The sequence below is a fragment of the Amia ocellicauda genome, chromosome 2 (genome assembly GCF_036373705.1).
Source record: "Amia ocellicauda isolate fAmiCal2 chromosome 2, fAmiCal2.hap1, whole genome shotgun sequence".
Classification (NCBI taxonomy): domain Eukaryota; kingdom Metazoa; phylum Chordata; class Actinopteri; order Amiiformes; family Amiidae; genus Amia; species Amia ocellicauda.
The window spans coordinates 27,063,325-27,083,586 of NC_089851.1; the positions used below are offsets into that span (position 1 = coordinate 27,063,325).

The following is a 20,262-nucleotide window of genomic DNA, read 5'->3' on the forward strand; positions in this document are numbered from 1 at the left end:
TATACTGTTTATTAATTTAGATTTTTTTTAATTGAATATGATATCATATGAAAGAAGCATCTGGAAATATGTGTGGGCTGCTTGTTTTTATAGCATCCATTACAGGTGGAAGTCTGTAGCGAAAAAATAACACCTATTGCAATATGTATTAGAATTACAGATCACTATTTTAGACATATACCGTTGATGCATTCAACATTGATAGTTCTACATTTAATTACTTCTTCAATCAATTACCTTTTTATTTATTTGTATCTTGTTATGTGAATTTGTGCAATTTTCAATTCACCAAAAACCTGTGTTCTTGTTAAGAGTCAGATTATGCAGAATCACTGGAGGTAGAGAAATGCATGTGATGAATGAAGATGATCTATAATCCTGGGGGAACTACTTGTGTCTCTTCAGTGCAAAAGCTAAATAGGACACATCGGTGTAACTGAATGTTAAAATAGAGTCAACTGACTTAAATTAAAATGCAAAGAAGAAAACAAGCAAAAGGTGAAGATAAAATTACACTTTTTCCCTGAAGACATTTAAATTTTTCCAACAACAATCCAAGTAAGGTTTTTAGGTTTTACCTTTACATGGGCTGTTTGTTTGTTTCTGTATGTCTTTGTATATTTGTATCACACAAACACATACACTCACCGCCTATATGGGAGTCTATATATATATATATATATAAATGTATCTACAACATGGACCATTACAGTACCAGCCCATTGCAGCCCAGACCCATAACTGCATGCCCCATGACTGTCTGCACAGTCCTTAATGAAGTTGTGCTATTATGGTTGGGGCAGTGATACTTTTTTCCATCTTATCGTGTAACTGCTCAGACTCTTCAGGCTATAAGGTCCATGACCTTTTTTTTTCCAGCAGTTGTGAATGTTGACATTTATCAATTATTTTTTTCATGATGATATATTTTGCTGCACTATGAAAATGCCAAAAGCAAGAAAAGTAACCAAAGGTGATAGAGCTGTGATATAACTCAGATACTTTGCTCTCAGGGGGTCTCCTACGTTATGATTGCTAAACAAATTAAACAGTCCAGCTGCACAGGCCAGACCAGATATTACATACACTAAAAAACAGGGGTTGATAAAAGGCTGAAAACAACCGATGAAGAGGGTTAGGGATTTAAAACACCTTGTCAAACCAAACAGGCAGAAAGTGTTTAAATGAAAGTGGATTTAAAAGATGTAAAGCAAGAACAAACAAAAGGCAGTGGACGTGAATTTAAACCACATGGGACTAAGCAAAGAAAAAAGGTTATGAACACATCATGCAAAAGGGGAATACTGACATGTTAATCCTTTTTGTGCTTTAGACTGTTGAATTTGTATTCCTTAAACATTGATCCTTATTTACTTATTGGTTTGTTTGTTTTTATTTTTGGGATGGCTTCATCAGGAGACATTATTTCACTGACAGACTGCATTGTCCAAATCCATGGTAATTTGGTTACAGTTGGCGATGAGAGTACAGTGAGGGAAAAAAGTATTTGATCCCCTGCTGATTTTGTATGTTTGCCCACTGACAAAGAAATTATCAGTCTATAATTTTAATGGTAGGTGTATTTTAACAGTGAGAAACAGAATAACAACAAAAAAATCCAGAAAAAAACGCATTTCAAAAAAGTTATAAATTGATTTGCATATTAATGAGGGAAATAAGTATGTGATCCCCTATCAATCAGCAAGATTTCTGGCTCCCAGGTGTCTTTTATACAGGTAACGAGCTGAGATTAGGAGCACTCTCTTAAAGGGAGTGCTCCTAATCTCAGCTCGTTACCTGTATAAAAGACACCTGTCCACAGAAGCAATCAATCAATCAGATTCCAAACTCTCCACCATGGCCAAGACCAAAGAGCTGTCCAAGGATGTCAGGGACAAGATTGTAGACCTACACAAGGCTGGAATGGGCTACAAGACCATCGCCAAACAGCTTGGTGAGAAGGTGACAACAGTTGGTGCGATTATTCGCAAATGGAAGAAACACAAAATAACTGTCAGTCTCCCTCGGTCTGGGGCTCCATGCAAGATCTCACCTCGTGGAGTTTCAATGATCATGAGAACGGTGAGGAATCAGTCCAGAACTACACAGGAGGATCTTGTTAATGATCCCCATGCAGCTGGGACCATAGTCACCAAGAAAACAATTGGTAACACACTACGCCATGAAGGACTGAAATCCTGCAGCGCCCGCAAGGTCCCCCTGCTCAAAAAAGCACATGTACAGGTCCGTCTGAAGTTTGCCAATGAACATCTGAATGATTCAGAGGAGAACTGGGTGAAAGTGTTGTGGTCAGATGGGACCACAATCGAGCTCTTTGGCATCAACTCAACTCACCGTGTTTGGAGGAGGAGAAATGACCCCAAGAACACCATCCCAACCGTCAAACATGGAGATGGAAACATTATGCTTTGGGGGTGTTTTTCTGCTAAGGGGACAGGACAACTGCACTGCATCAAAGGGACGATGTACCATCAAATCTTGGGTGAGAACCTCCTTCCCTCAGTCAGGGCATTGAAAATGGGTCGTGGATGGGTATTCCAGCATGACAATGACCCAAAACACACAGCCAAGGCAACAAAGGAGTGGCTCAAGAAGAAGCACATCAAGGTCCTGGAGTGGCCTAGCCAGTCTCCAGACCTTAATCCCATAGAAAATCTGTGGAGGGAGCTGAAGGTTCGAGTTGCCAAACGTCAGCCTTGAAACCTTAATGACTTGGAGAGGATCTGCAAAGAGGAGTGGGACAAAATCCCTCCTGAGATGTGTGCAAACCTGGTGGCCAACTACAAGAAACGTCTGACCTCTGTGATTGCCAACAAGGGTTTTGCCACCAAGTACTAAGTCGAAGGCGTCAAATACTTATTTCCCTCATTAACATGCAAATCAATTTATAACTTTTTTGAAATACGTTTTTCTGGATTTTTGTGTTGATATTCTGTCTCTCACTGTTAAAATACACCTACCATTAAAATTATAGACTGATCATTTCTTTGTCAGTGGGCAAACGTACAAAATCAGCAGGGAATGAAATACTTTTTTGCCTCACTGTATAATGGTCTATGTGTGTTTCAAGAGCAGGAATTGTCAACCGGTTGTAAGAAGCCAAGTAATTATAATGCCTACACAATCATGTTTCCTTATGATGTCAAATTGTTTCCAAATCCCATATTAAAATAATAATGTTCCTTGCTGTACATCACATTATAGCAGGGTTTGGTTGGTAGGAAACTGTTACCCTTCTCAGATGACCTCCCCAGTAATAAGATTTTCATCCAGACATTAAACCCAGTGACATTTAATCGTGTTTATTTAATGTTACATAATTGATTCAATCCCTGTTTCTCATTGAGGATTTTCTTTTTCTTTTACAGTCAGAAAGAAACTGCATTCAGCAGAGTACCAACGGGGTCTATGATTAGACTAGTTTAAGTCAATTTGATTATACTTTCTGCAGTAGAAGTGGTTAGTATCATGACATTTTTCAAACAAAAGTTTTTTCACAACATAGTAAATAGTGAAACTTCTTTTGAGATTAGATGTTTTCTAACTATTAAAGAAAAAAAGATCTCAGCATTAGTGGAGTATATTTTCCCTACATACTACATAACACCAGAGCGTTATTTATTTATTTATTGTGCGAGTGACAGATCAAGGTAATATGCTCTGAGATTGCCATTCCCTGATCTGAATGGTGATGAAGCCCTGCAGTGAGGCATAAATATCACAGCTTCCAGATCTATGAGTTAAACCACAACGATAGTCATTTATATGCGTTTCCAGATTGTTTTCCAAGCTTTGGGTGCATTTTACAACATTCAGTCATTAACAACTATTTGTTTATTTCAGCATAGAGGAATACTATTACATATAAATAGCGTATGTATTTTGACACTCTGGATGTTTAAATTTGCTACTAGAACTATATGTGACATATTGAAAAGATTCAAACACATTTCCAATAGTTTATTTATTTTTTATTTTTTATATATATATATTAAATATTCCATAACACTAAGTTTCAGTCAATTGGTGATCTGCATATATAATACAATTGTTTTTTTTTAGAAGTTTAAGAATACATAGACATTACATACTATACTATGCATTTATCCCCCATTCAAAGGCATACAAATTTATACAATGATGTCCTTATTTCTACTTAAGAATACTCCAGATAGATTTTACCAGAAGTGCTCTTATATATCGAGTTAGAAGCACTGCCCAAGGAGAGGAGGGGGTTGGGGGTTTCAGCACACATTCGCTGGGACGTATCGAAGACATTTGTCTATCAAGGCTGCCATTGGTCACTCAAACGGGACCCTTCCGCATCCTGTTTGTATAAAAGGTGATGGTTGCAGAGAAACGTCCTCTTTTTGCTAGGAGGTTGAACTCCCGCGTGACCTTGCAACCCTTTGCCAGTGCTTCTTGTCTCAGATAACCACGGTTGCATTCGCAAACCTATCGTTATGTAACCCAGGTTCAATTAAATAACGAAATAGCCATCAAATGGTATACCCTGCCCCCAAGGCAAAACATGCTGACCACCAATTACAATGCAGCCAATAATCTAATACAGCTGTGGTTGCTAATTAGGATCCATCCAGTAGGGACTTATTGAAGTGAAAACACTATCGAAGAGAGCTACAGAGTTTGGTTTTGCTTTTTCAGACAACCTGGGTTCAGTAAAATTCTGTTCCTTTTAAGAACCAGGAAATAGCCGGCAGATGGGATATTGTTTATCAACTCTCACACTCTGATCCTGTGACAGACGAGCCACTCAAAAGTGGAAGTCATGAAGTGCTTTAAAACAAGTTCTAGTTATTTATAGGCTCTGTTATTTTCTTATTTTGGTGGTTGAAGTCAAGATCCTGAGATATCAGCGGCAAAATCATCAATTAGAAGGCAATATTTTGAGCATTTTATTTCTGCACTTTTCAAAAAGCATTATGTTCTCCCTGAATGCCATGAGTGTTTTGCTCCCTCTGTCTTTTATGTCTCCACATCAACCTGTATTAGTTTTTACTTTAAAATATTTTGAGATATTATAAGGCCGTGGTTTACCTTTGGTCTCGGAGGTCGGTAACGTGGGCGAATGATTCCAGGCCAGATGATAGAGCTTGCTTGTTGTAGTCTGGATCAAAGATTTATTGAACAGTCTTTCTAAGACACAGGATTAGAAATAATCAAGGAGTATATGGCTAGCAAATAATACATAAACTGGGTTACACTGCAATAAAAAAAGAAAAGAAAAGCGGAGCAGTCTGGAGCGAGCTGCTCTTCTCCGTCTCCATCTTAGAATTCCCCCTATTTTCTCTCTCCTCATATGGATATTACTTTCTCCAGCTACGGAGACTCTTAAGGTACAAAAAATAAGTATATTACACTGAAAATCAATCTAAGTATCATAACTGCTACTAGGTTCCTTATAACGGCTCACAATATTCATGCTCAAAGAGATACCTTGGGGAAAGCTGTCTTTGTGATAACAACAGATAAACTCAGATAATCTTATATTTACTCTCTCAGAGACTTTCTGACATACAACATTCACAAGAGACAATGATTACAGCAATTTATCCAGGAGAGGAGTCCAATTAATGCTCCACAGCTGTGCAATACACTTTAGGGGGACTGTGTTTCAATGAAACTTAATTTCTGTCCTAACCCAATTGTAAGCCCTTAAACTTAAAGGGGATGATATCAGTTGTGTGCATATAAAAAAATACACTAACTAATTCTGACAATCTTGGGAATATGGGTCTAAGGTATCTGGCACAGCTCTGGAAATTTAATTTAGTTTTTTTTTTTGTAATAATTCAAAAGAAAGTAGTAAAGGCCCTTATAAAACAAAATAAGCCACATTCCATTTGTGTCTTAGAAACAATTTAAATTACACAGAGAAAGTATTAATTAATCTTGCACAACAGACCTTGCATAGAAAAGTGATTAGGTACAGGGGACGTGTTTGGACTAAGGTTGTTAAGGGAGCAAAGCTACCCTTTGTTTATAATGTGTGACAAGCAGTAAAATGTAGGACATTTTGGGCCACAAAAACACAACTCTGTTCTTTATTATTATATTGGAATCTAATGTATAAAACTATGTTAAGTATACAACACCCTTTCTTTTTGTAATTCAAAACAAATTACAATATTTTAACTGTACAGAGCAAATTGGAATTTGTATCCTCTGTTTAATAATATACATTTGTGAACACCTTTAGCACTGCAAGTTGGAAGTTGTAACCTGTCAACACTCAGAGATGAAAATAAGGGAGACTCTTAAATCTATGTTTATTAAATTAATTGGTTGAACTTTAACTTGCTTTCACTTTCACCTGTCTTCTCCATATGTTTTACATTACCTCCAGGGTAATAAAATTTGACATACTATACAGTTTTGGGCTGAAGTTTTGACATTGTACTCCAAACATAATTTGTTTGAAATACTGGAGAAAAACAGGAGAACCCTGGGAGAAGGGGTCAAATAATCAAAGTAGCTTGTGAGATACGAGAACTGACAGTTATACATACACAACAATACACAGGTTTACAACATTGCTACAAGAAAACATATCAATTTAGCCTAACCAAACAGTGAACAACATTGATTAATATATATTAGCTATAGTAGTGACAGAATGTTAGTTGCTGCACAAATTATTTAATCAGAACCCAACTTAGGATATCATAGAAACGGAAGATTAAACTTGAGATGTCAACACAACAGCTTTGCTTATTTAAAGAGCTGAATTTTGAATAGTCAAGGGAAGTATGTTATATGTAGCAAACAGCTTAATTAACAAAGCAGTAATTCCTTCAAATGTAGTCTTATTTAGACACCCATAGAAAGAAGGTGTATTTTTAGCTAATGATATCACAAGTAAAATAGGGAAGTTTGAATTAAATATAATACAGTGTTACATATTTAAATTACAGTTATATTATTCTTGTTTACAGACAGATGAACACTTCCAATCTGGAGAAAATAAACAATAAGATAATTCCTGGTGTCATACATGTCTTTAAATAATTTGAGCCATGGACAGGAAATAAACACCTGTATGGCATGTTCTCTCTCCCGCAGTTCAGCTGTTTCCTGCACAATGCAGTAATGGGCAGTGCAATAGATAATTGAAAAAACAAATACACACAATAATCTCAGTGGCAATTAAACCATGCTTTACGATGTGCAAATAAAACTAAAAAATTACATGACCGTGATATAGGTTAAAAATGTACACAAGTCTTACAAATCATAAAACAAACCCTGAAAAATATTGTTTGACTGCACGGATTTTGTATATTTTCACCAAAATGTGCACAGGGGAGCTGGAGGATTTGGAAGCTCAGCTGCTCATTATTCAATTATATACCTCTTCAGAGATCATTCACGTCATCTGTTTGAATATAAAGTCTTACAGCATTAACAACACATGCTACACCCATACACCCGTGCGTGGTATACCCAGGGAAGGCATTATGTGCTTCAATATTTGGATTGTTTTCTTGACTGCCAGGGTCAGCAGATATCCATATTAACTACATTCAAAATTGTATTAGCTTACAAATGAACAATTACAATTTTATCTGAATATGTGCATCTGTCACTTGCATAAAATAATATAATTGAGGTTTCTTTGAGTAGGTTTGAATCCACGGGCGGTGCTTTCAGAGACAACCATTTTAGGCCTATGATTTTATCTTGTGTTGCTATGTTCTGCTGTAAATTGGCCTTTTAAGGGTGTTCTTTAGTATTTTGATGTTCCTACTAGTATCCCTTTTTTCTGACTTCTTGGCCCAATTATACCTAAAATTATAGATCATACCACACTTTAGGCTACATTATTAGTTTTGGATTTGTGTTATTTTATTTGCCTAATTCTGCAAGCACTGGGATATTCTGTACTGAGGTAACAGATAAAACAGAAACAGCCTTCATTAAATTGGATCCAGTTGAAATGGTTGTGTAAAGACCGCTGTTAGTGTTCTGTGTTAAATTGAAAGTTTGTAGAACGAAACAGAACTTCTTCCATAACCGCCAGTTGTATACCTGACAGAAACCTCAAACAACTCAAACAATTCTATACACCTTTGGATTGTATTCTACCGCCTTGTACTATGGCTTATTTTAGTTTGTGTTTGTATGATTAATTTAAAACACACGTGTTTCTCTCTCTCTTTCTAAATGTCAAATGTACAAGACAGTGTAGAATATATAATGACCATGCTGAGACTGTGACTTTCATTTCATGGAATACACATTTTTTAACAGTGCCATGCCCTTATGGTGCAAATCCCAGATGTTCTGAATTGATCTTCACAGTTCAGCACTGTATCTGAGCAGAAATATTATTTGAGGGCTGTATTATGACTGTGAACTAATTACATGATGCACATGTATGGTATTTATATTGTACATAATTATACCATTTCCTAAGCCTCAGGACTTTTGTTCTGAGCAAATAATATATGATCATACACCTGTTAGATGCATCATATAAAAAACACACACAGTACAGCAGTATCATGGCAAGAAAGACAAAATGTGATTATTTTATCCTACTCTCCTACTATCCTAAAAACATTTAAGCAGTGCATTATATTGTTATTATTATTATTATTATTATTATTATTATTATTATTATTATTATTATTCCTATTTATTTGTATACACATATATAAGATATGTTTTTGATTAAGTCTGAGAAAGACTACAAAGCACTAGACAACAAATCCTCTGCCATTTTGGTATATTGCTGTTGACAATGATTTTATTTATCCCACACCATCACAGGGATTTAGAATTTGAAAATACCCTTTGCTTAAAAAAATGTAATGTGTTAAACTGATTATAGCAATTACACACACAGAAAAAACAAAACAAAAAACATCACACTGTCAGCCACCCTGAATGTCATAATGAAACCCATATGAGATTCATGGGTGAATTGGAACGACTTGATTCTAGACATTTGTTTTTTCTGTCTGAAAAAATCAGAGAGATTTTGACTCCCAACCACACATCACTATGGGACATGTCTGGCAAAAAAATCACACAACAACTGACATTCTGCAGGCAATCTAGAAGCGTTTTCTGGTGCTTGCCAATCAAGGATAACTATATCGGTGGGCTTCTGTAATTGAGACGGGTGAGGATGCACAATTTTCGATTTGTGCGCCTGCTAGAAATGTGCATCTTCATTGGAAATCAGCTGTTTCTGCCGTTGATGACGAATTCATCACTAACGTCTCCATAAATTAGTTTGAGGGGCAATTGCACCGTGGCTCCCCAGCTAAATACGCCACTGAATATTGCCAAATCTAGGTGTGCAAAGCTGATAGAGACCTATCCCAAAAGACTCACAGCTGTAGTTGCTACCAAAGGTGCTTCTACCAAGTATTAATCAGGGGGTAGAGATTTATCCAATGATGATATTGGATATTGGACAACCAAAACTTTTACGCCTTTTTCCCCTATGGTGTGTAGATGCATTGAAAAAATCCTCATTTAAATGCATGAAACTCTCAGGCACTGACAGGGGGTGTAGACTTGCTATAGGCACCATATTAATATAGACAGGGAGATAATAGATATAGATATGGATAGATAGACAGATAGATATACATACATTTTGAAAAATCTCAGGGTAAAGGAATTATTTTTGTTTCCTAGTATGGTAATTAACCTTAACCGAAGTAAAATATAATGGGAAATAAAGACATGAGCATTAGCAGCTCCAACAGAAGGACACGGAATGAATTGCAGCAATGAGCTGAATGGGTCCCTGCTGTACTGAATATGAGTACAGTTGTGCTTCGAGTTCTAGCCTTTGGGCCTGTACTCGAAAATCAACAAGGCTGCATTGTGCTTTGTTTCAGCTCCCCTTTAATGTTATAGGAAAGGACAGAAGGACATGTTTTATTGCCATCTCTTCCTTTTTTTAAAATTTCTACTTGCAGGTAGTTCACAGGATCCAGCCTGGGCCTCCATTAATTTTCAAACATTGAAATTAATAACAGTCTAACTGCACTGTTACTATACCCATATATCACATTTTACCCTGCAGTGCTTAATGCGCTACAATTCTGCTCTGAATGCATTCTGTTGACCACAGCCATTTTCTGATTCAGTTAAAATAAAATTGTCTAATACTTGCAGTTATGTGGTGATATAAGATATAATCAGGTTGTTTTATTTTACAGGAATCATGGTATCAAAGGACAAACTGACAATTAATTTATTAATAAATCAATTATTGTCAGTTTGACCTTTGATACCATTATTCTTGAATGCACAACAGATTCCTAATATTATATATAAAACCTTCCAGTAGAAGGAAGAATATGACTGAAATAATTTAGCAATACAATGTACTGAAGTCTTAAAAGTATCTTTCCATTCTTTGGGTTACTGATCCATGCATTAGAACAATCACATACTTGTGATAAAGATCAGAAACATTAAATGTAATTTTCCAAACGTCGGTCTTGATTCTGAAATCTGTTTTTATGCTTTGTGTTGTTTCATCATCTTTTGATCACACAGCGAGGAAACACTTTTTTAATTTGTGCTCATCATAGTCCTGGATAAAAGGCACAATCCAAATCCTTCAATTGCTGGCAACTCATTATTCCAGCAACAACCACCCACATAAAGCAGAAATACGTTTATCAGTATCAGGTTTCCAAAATAAGTCAGGGAATAGTGTTGAGATTCTATTGCACGATACATGTTGCCTGTGATCAGATGCCAAATTTAACATTGCATGGTTAATGGGAAAATATACATTTTAATTAAGGAAAACGTAATGAATATGAAAATAGGTAAACTACATAAAATGGATAACAAAATAGGGTGGCATGTGGGTTAATGCTGCTGCCTCAAAGCTATTGGGATGCTTGCGTGGAGTTTGCATGTTCTCCCTGTGTCTGTGTGGGTTTTCACTGGGTGCTCTGGTTTCCTCCCACATCCCAAAGACATGCTGCTTTGTTTGATTGGCTACTTTAAATTGCCCTGTAGTTGTGTGTGTTCCCCTATGGGAAAGGCTGATGGATAGATATTCTCTCTCTCTCTCTCTCTCTCTCTCTCTCTCTCTCTCTCTCTCTCTCTATCTATATCTTACTATCTTGATAGATAGATCATCTTAATTAATGTTTTGCCAAAGGATGTTTAAGTAAACAGTGGAGGAGTAGCCAACTCTAGATTTCATCTGCCCACTTTATGAGAGGGAATTATACTTGTTCACAGACCCATTTTGACCATATTGACATTTACACCATATTGACACATCAGTGCAAAATGTGAAAAGTATTAAAAGTAATACATCAGATATATATTGTAGTATATCTCCAAACTATATTGATATTGGATATCAAGGTATAAGGATGTTGATCAAAGACCTTTAGAAGATTGGTCTCCCAAAAAACTAGTTGGAGCAAATGTGGAAGGTATCTAGTCTTAGATCGTTTTGGAAGTGAAATAAATTATATACAACAATATTCAATACTAATGTGGTGTTTTCCTGCCATACCAATTGAAAACCATGTGAGCAACAGCACTAAAAATACAAGTGTGAGGCACATTTAAATCACAGTTTTATTGCAAATGTTTAACATTTTCTTCCCCTCAGACACAGTGTCAGTGGGATTGTCATGTTTAAGGATTGACTGTTGATGAGAATAATTTATTTTGGGTACTCCTCTGTAAAACCAGCACAATAATTTGGCCTTACACTTGAATAATTTAATTACCACCTCATGGTTTTCCTTTAATTGCTTTGATAAATATATATAATAAAAATTTTAAAAGGTTGTGGGGAAAAAATTCAAAAGTGTCTCAACAATGGTTAAACACATGTGGAGACAAATCCAACGTGTTACTCTCTCCTGAATGCTTTTAGTGTGGACATCAACTTTTTAAATCCCCCCCACAACCCCCATAATTCTATATTTGAAATTGGTGTCAACCCAACAGGATCAGAAAGGCTGCTCCCCCTTGCAGCACAAAACCTCTCATTCTTTCACAGTACTCCCACATCACAGTATGACAGAGAGATTGCACTAGTTGTTGTTGTTGATTTTTCTTGGCATACATATACAGCTCTGGAAAAAAATTAAGAGACTACTCCAAGTTCAGAAATCAATGTTAAGTGGTCTCTTAATTATTTCCAGATCTGTATATAAAAACATGCTTCTTGTGTTGTATTTATTTAACCAACCAAGTAACTGAATTACTGGTTTATAAATTGTAATGGTTTATGCAGTAAAATAAAATACATAAAACATATTCATCTTTGTTAATAATTGCATACTAATTAAAAATACAGCAAAACTGAAATATAGTCAGTTTTGTCTAAGAACTTCTTGATGTAATTTTTTTATTTTCTTGAGGCAAGTTCCTTCTGTCTATTGAAAACATACCCTAGAGAATGGGGTTGTAATTTATCAAAAGATGGGTAGGTCAACATTTTCATTAAATGAAAAGGGAAAAACATCCAGTATGCGGCAGTCCTGTGGGCGAAAATGCCTTGTTGATGCTAGAGGTCAGAGGAGAATGGGCCGACTGATTCAAGCTGATAGAAGAGCAACTTTGACTGAAATAACTACTCGTTACAACCGAGGTATGCAGCAAAGCATTTGTGAAGCCACAACACGTACAACCTTGAGGCGGATGGACTACAACAGCAGAAGACCCCACCGGGTACCACTCATCTCCACTACAAATAGGAAAAAGAGGCTACAATTTGCACAAGCTCACCAAAATTGGACAGTTGAAGACTGGAAAAATGTTGCCTGGTCTGATGAGTCTCGATTTCTGTTGAGACATTCAGATGGTAGTCAGAATTTGGCGTAAACAGAATGAGAACATGGAACCATCATGCCTTGTTACCACTGTGCAGGCTGGTGGTGGTGGTGTAATGGTGTGGGGGATGTTTTCTTGGCACACTTTAGGCCCCTTAGTGCCAATTGGGCATCATTTAAATGCCACGGCCTACCTGAGCATTGTTTCTGACCATGTCCATCCCTTTATGACCACCATGTACCCATCCTCTGATGGCTACTTCCAGCAGGATAATGCACCATGTCACAAAGGTCGAATCATTTCAAATTGGTTTCTTGAACATGACAATGAGTTCACTGTACTAAACTGGCCCCCACAGTCACCAGATCTCAACCCAATAGAGCATCTTTGGGATGTGGTGGAACGGGAGCTTCGTGCCCTGGATGTGCATCCCACAAATCTCCATCAACTGCAAGATGCTATCCTATCAATATGGGCCAACGTTTCTAAAGAATGCTTTCAGCACCTTGTTGAATCAATGCCACGTAGAATTAAGGCAGTTCTGAAGGCGAAAGGGGGTCAAACACAGTATTAGTATGGTGTTCCTAATAATCCTTTAGGTGAGTGTACATACTGTATACAGTCTTAACACCTTTTGAAAAATGTCACCTTTTGTTGCCTTATGGTCTGGAATTAAAATCCAGTACAAAAAACCAAACAATAAAACATGTATCTACACATCCTACCCCACAACTTTCAAGTGAAAATAAATATTGTAGAAATTTGTAGAAAATCAATTAAAAATAAAGTGAAATAGCTCAGTTTGATAAGTGTCCATCACCTTAATTTAACTGAGATGTAACCAATCACCTTCAAAATCACATACCGAGATTGAAGATTGCTGTCCATCTGTGTTCTCCAAGGAACTTGACAGAGCTTGGACAGTTTTCATGTACATAGTTAGTAGAGACTGATAAGTACAGGTAAGTACATAAGTACAGGTGTCATTTCTGTCAAAGGGGTTTCCATCAAGTAGTAGCCTAACTTAGGGGGGTGGAGAATCATCCAGTTAAGATATTTCAGTTTTATATTTTTTACATATATATTTGTTCACATGTCATAAAGAAACATAGTATGTATAGTATATTTATTAAAACAGAATTAATTCTAGGTTTGCATTGAAATGGAAAACAATTAAAATTGAATAGTTGAAATATCAAACACTGGTCTTGATATACTTCGCACAAAACTGGGGAAAATTCTAATACATAATATGCTAATACAGTCTAAAATAGACTGTCCCAAAGCAAACACATTTAAACTGGATACTGAATGAAAAACAATATTTTTTTGGAAAATGTATTTGAAGCTCAGTGAGTATGGAAAGTAAATATTATGCATGCGATGCAGGCTATGTGTATGCTGTATTTTAAATTGCAAATGAGCAAACAGGTCAGATTCATTACTTTACATTTGCCAATCTTACCATAATGGAGTATGCTACCAGAGCTAGATTATTTGTTTATCCTTATTTTTATTGTATGCAGATTTACAGCAAACTGATTGAATCAAACTATTAATCATACCATTTTTATGTTCAGATTGGTTATCTTTAAACCATTGTGCTCTACTTGAGCTTCATTAGTATTTCTTTGAGAGCCATTCCCACTCTTAGGGAAGCAATATTCTACACCTACAATGAACCTTGCATTCATTCTCATTGTTGCTAATGGGGTAATTACATTATACTGTAATTCTTATTTCTAAGCACTTTGTGTTTTGAGATCCCAATCAATGTTTTGATTTACAATTACATTTTTTAACCTGCTGTATACTACAATATTTATATCTTTATTTGACATAGAAACAGTTACAGTAAGGTTCAATTTAGTCTGATGTTCCTGTAATCATCAGACAGGTAGAGTGGATTATGCATCTGACCTTCCTTGCCTGGTGCAGTGCATACTGTATTCCAGCTACAGGATGTTTTGTGATAAAAGACAGTTACAAGCAATTGGGGATAAGTCTGAGTGTTTTCTGGTAAAGCTGATAAATAAAATTTGAACGGACTGCTCTGTGGCAACTGATTTTCTTTTTACCATGTTAAGTAGTTGTAAACAGATAGTCACAAAATTAAATGTATTTAATTCTGCAAAGAGCATGCAGATTGTAACAGTCTTTATCAATTAAGGGGCTTGGGAAATGGCTCTGTTGTGTCACTACCTTTTAGGTTCATTTTATACAGTAGAGCTACACATGACCTGTGCTACACTGAGGTCACTACCATATTCCTTCTTTGCCTCCATGCCTCCTGTTTGTTTGTCCTCCCCAGTCTGTTTCCAGCCAGCCTCACTCACAGATTTTTGTTTATATAGGTACCTATGTGATGCAAGTAACTGCAACAGATGCCGACGACCCCACATATGGAAACAGTGCACGGGTGGTATACAGTATTTTACAAGGACAGCCCTACTTCTCAGTGGATGCTAAAACAGGTAAGCAATTGTCCTATTCCTATTCTATTATATATTTTCATTCATGAAATTACTCTGAAATCATACTTCGCATTCAACTGAACAGGTTTAAAGATGTTAACATGATAAGCTATCCACATATTCAAATTGTTATTTAGTGTGGACCACTATATTGTTATAGATATATAGTGATGGACAAATATAGTCCTTTCGCAAAATACTTTTGGACAAACATTTTGAGACAAACTATGGTAATTTTCTTGGTTCAATGTATGTATAGTTCTGTTAAGAAAAAGAAGAACCTGCATTAATATAACACAAATAAGTACATGTCAAGAAGATATCCCAATATGCAATGTAGTTTAAAATATTCAGATGATAATCTAGTGATTTAAATAAAATTGATAAAAGATAATGCATTAAGTAATCAACTTTTCCACTGGTATTAAAGTGCACCCTAATAATGAGGTATAGTTACAGTGGCAATAGGAAGTATTCACCACCCCTTGGACATTCATTGTTTGTTTTGTTACAACCTGAAATTTTGATGCATTTAAATGGGAGATTTATTTTCTTTTGATTAACACAACCTACTGAACACTATGAATATGTATTGTGGAGGCAACAGTTAATTAAAGAAAAATATACCAAAATGTCTTTAAAGATGTATTCAAGTCAAAACATGGTAGAACTACCATTGGCGGCAATTACAGCAGAGTGTCTTTTGGGGTAAGTCTCTACCAGGTTTGCACATCTGGATTGGGCAATGTTGTTTAACCCTGCTGTGGTACCATGGGGTCTCTGTGACCCCACCCCATTGGCACTGTCAATGTAACTTTTTTCATGGTAACAGAGTAGGGTTAAGCTCTGCCACATTGAATGGGGATCATTGGTGGACAGCAATCTTCAAGTGTCTTCAGATTCTCAATCGGAATCACGTCTGCACTTTGACATTCACGCTCTTATTTTTAAGCCACTCCAGTGATACATGGACAGTTTCTCCCACCTCAGCCATGGGACACTGTAGGTCTGTCAGAGTTGTCATCAGCCTCTTGGTAGCTTCTCTGACCAATGCCTTTTTACCCGGCTGTTCGGTTTGGGAGGACAGCCTGCTCTAATCAGATTCTGCGTAGTGTCTGTGGTAAAGTCCCTGAAGTACTGTTTGCTTTCACAGTCACATCCAGTTCCAAACTATGCACGATGAAAAGATATATAGACCAATGGTCTCTTTGGCTTATAGATCTCTCTTGGCCTATACATCTTTATCTATAACCTCCATCATAGTGTATAGTTTTGCATTCACTCAATTACAAGCTATGGCTCTCTCGACACAGCACTGTTAAAGCTACTGCTCCTCTCCACCTCTCTTCCTTTGTTCTCCCCTTAGCCTCTTTATAGGCCTAATTGACCACACCTGTGTTTGACAACAGGTGAGTTGCATGAGGAATGATTGTGGAGGTTATTGTCTGCAGACCGAGGCCCTCTAGAGGGCTTTACACTGGTACCGAAGGCCTCATAGGCGAATACGGCTTTCGACAGGCATAAGCTGACATACATTGCTTGTGTCACCAGTCCACACACTTCACCACATCTTATACCTTCCAGTTCTTAATGATCGACTTGACTGTGCCCCAAAGTATATTAAATGCCTTCGAAATATTTTAATACCCCTTCCCTGATCTCTGCCTTTCCACAACTTTATCCTGGAGGTTTTTTTTTTAAAGCTCCTTGGTCTTTATGGTGGTAACTTTGCTTTGAAGGCACTACACATCTGTGGGGCCTTGCAGAGACCAGTATATTTAATCTGAAATCATGTGAACAATTTTTAGTGCATTCAGATGGACTCCATTCAACTTGTGTGAATTCTGAAGGCAATTTGTTGCACAAGAGCTTATTTAGGAGTGTCACAGCAAATACCTATCTAATGCAGTCTTTTCAGGTTTTTGTTTTTAATTGATTTTTTTCCCCCGCCCCCCAGTGAAAGTGTGTAGTAGGTTGTGTGAATCAAATCCAATTTAAATGCATAAACAATTCAGGTTTAAACACAAAAAAACAGTGAAAAGGGGGGTGAATACTTCCTATAGCCACTTTATGTGCATTCTACAATTAATGGATTTAAAGAAAAAACATTCACTATCATACGTGAATGATATGTGGAATAGTTTAATTTATTCTTTCATTCAATAAGTAAATGAATAAACTAATGGAATGGATTAAACAGAATTATACTGAATGAAGTATTAAGTCACGTGTGATTTAATGGTGGCTTTTGATTATCATAATACACCCCTGACAATAAAAGAATCCAAAGCTATGTGGATTTCTTAGAATACTTGTCATAGGAAGGGATTTAAATCCTACAGCAAGTCATTGAAGCAGAGCAATGGGAAACATTTAAATGCATTTGATTTGTATTTTAATAATGTCACTGGCTTTCTCTGCCAATTTGCCTTACATTAACAAGGCTAAGAAGTTTGCTTCAAGGTTTGTACAACCCTAATTTGCACAGACTTGGCCAAATGAAATAGGTAATTCTGAATAGCTCTTCACTGCTTCTGCCACTAATCAGATCAAGTGAATCAGTTTTACTTAGTTGATCAGGAGAGTCAGTTCAGATTAGGGTGATTTATTATTAATTAACCGCTTCTTTTTTACAGTTGTGGGTTAGCAGTGTAGACTTGTAAGTGCAACTGCCAACACTCAGTATTCCTGCAGCCCTGTATTTAATCTTGTGTCAATCTTGGCCTCCCATGACCTTCTTCCAATTCAGCAGCGTTAAAACAGTATCTCCCTGAGGGAATTTCAGTGGAATTTCAGTGCCCTCCCTTGTATGTTAAAAGACAATGTGAATACACCATCATGACAGAACATTCTGAAGGCTGGTGGAAGTTCTGTAACCAAAATCAATATATTTTTATTTTATTGAAAAAACAGTAGCATGCAAAACGTTCACATATGCTGGATATTAAGACAGGATTTAAGGAAGTGTCTTTAGTTCCAACTAAAGTTCCTCAATACATTTGATGTTACAGAATTAATATTAATGTTTTAAAATTTTGCATTATTTGACAAGGGTGTGTAACACTCCCCCTTGTCAGAGATAAGGTGTAATATTAAAAATATTCATATTTTCAATATTGAACCTTGAGAATAGCTTGCACACAATAAAACCATTCACTAATACATTGTTGTTTACCTGTAATATAATTGACATGTGAGTATGCTAGGAGAACTAGACATTCCATTACTTCAGTTGTGCAGAAATGGTCGATAGAAACTGTGAAAAGGTCAGACATTCTAACAAATCAATCAATCAATCAGTCAATCAATCAATCAATAATATACTGTTGTATATAAATGTATTAGAAAAGCCCATTGCTTCTTTAATGTATCTTGTTTTGCAGATTAAAGCAAGTGATAGTGCAAACTAAAATAAATAGGTTCATATTTAGTACATCATATTCAGAGTAACTGATTCATTCCCTGCTTAATTTTCATGATGGCAAATGCAATTAAGTTAAAACAGTAAGACGAAATTCACATACAGGTACAAATTGTAAAATATGGGGATGTTGTTGTAAAGTGTATAAGATGCCTCAATAAAACCATAATACAAATATTTTACACATTCAGCATTCTCAGCAGGTCACTTAAACATGTCCAAGGCAAGTACACTTGTGCCCTGTTCTATATCCCTTGCACATAATTGTATGAATTACTTCCATGTAATTAATATATTGGCAAACATTGTAATTCAAATTACCAGGGGAATGTACTTTTCACTCCGATGAATGGCTAGCAGCACAATTCAATATTGCCCTAGTTGTTGACACTGTGTAGTTGAATTCTTCAACTGACCTCAACTGTTCAATGAAATAAGGCTTTTTATTTTGGACTAATTGAGAATTTTACATGTTGCTGGTTCTGAAATAATGTAATGGCTTAGAAACAACATTAGCCAATCAGGACATACATATTTCCTAACCCATTTTATCTATTGTCAAATGCAACATCTGTTTATGCCTCTTAAGTACTATGTCGACACAACTATGGACAATGTGAAATATTAACAGATGTAAATCTAGTGTATGCTAATATTTTTGGAAGAAATCCAAATGCCCAGAGAAATATTAATGCTACATAATGTGTGGATATTTTTTTTTTCAAAATGCTTCAAACATTTCTTCATGTTTCTTAAATCCCTTTTATATATTAAGAAAAAATATCATTCAAACATAAATGCTATTCTACATTGTCTTAATGATATATTGTGACCTTGTGAATTATATATTTAATGACTTTCATGTTGCACCATATGCGTATGAGGGAGACATTAAAACAAAAGTTCAATCAGTCATGACTGTAATTGTTAATAACTGAAAACCATTTGGACAAATAACGTTGATATCCACAGAGATGCATAATATGAATGGCAGTTTTCAGAATATGTCTGGGACACTCACTACCACTAAAGTCCCATGCAGCATCTCATTCTTAAAACAAATGGAAAGGAATGTGTAATAGTTGATCAAGTCTTTGCTGTGATTGGCATTTTAGTTAACATCCAAATTTGTCTCTGTCCAGTGACATATCCTGCAGAGGAACAAATGGTTATCTGGTGGAGGTAGGCTATACTCCCTCACAATATTACATTCTTCATACTCTGTGTTGGGGTGGTAATGTCAAGAAACCTGAATTTCCCGGAGTTGCTTGTCTGTTGATATTACTCACAATTTCGCAACAGTCCAATTAAATGATCCTACATCATGTGGGTTTTAATCAAAATTCCTGGCATTTGCTTTGCATTCGTACACGTGCATATGAATACATAATGATTTTAGTAATAATACGAAGATTACATCCATAAAGTAATGTAAGATCATACATGAGTTTTATATACTCTTGATAAAACATATATACAAGCTATTACTGCTGTGACAAGGACTGTTTGATCAGATTACATTGTTATGGAATTATGGAACTGTCC

At 36.1% G+C, this 20,262-nt stretch overlaps 1 protein-coding gene across 1 annotated transcript in view; it reads left to right on the forward strand.

Moving 5' to 3' along the window:
- The window catches only part of LOC136768110 (cadherin-12-like), a 169,096-nt gene that overhangs the window by 96,964 nt on the left and 51,870 nt on the right, over positions 1-20,262 (forward strand). The window contains exon 5 of the mRNA XM_066722166.1: positions 15,177-15,296. Within this exon, the coding sequence (XP_066578263.1) occupies positions 15,177-15,296 (120 nt within the window). The remainder of the gene's footprint in view (positions 1-15,176; positions 15,297-20,262) is intronic.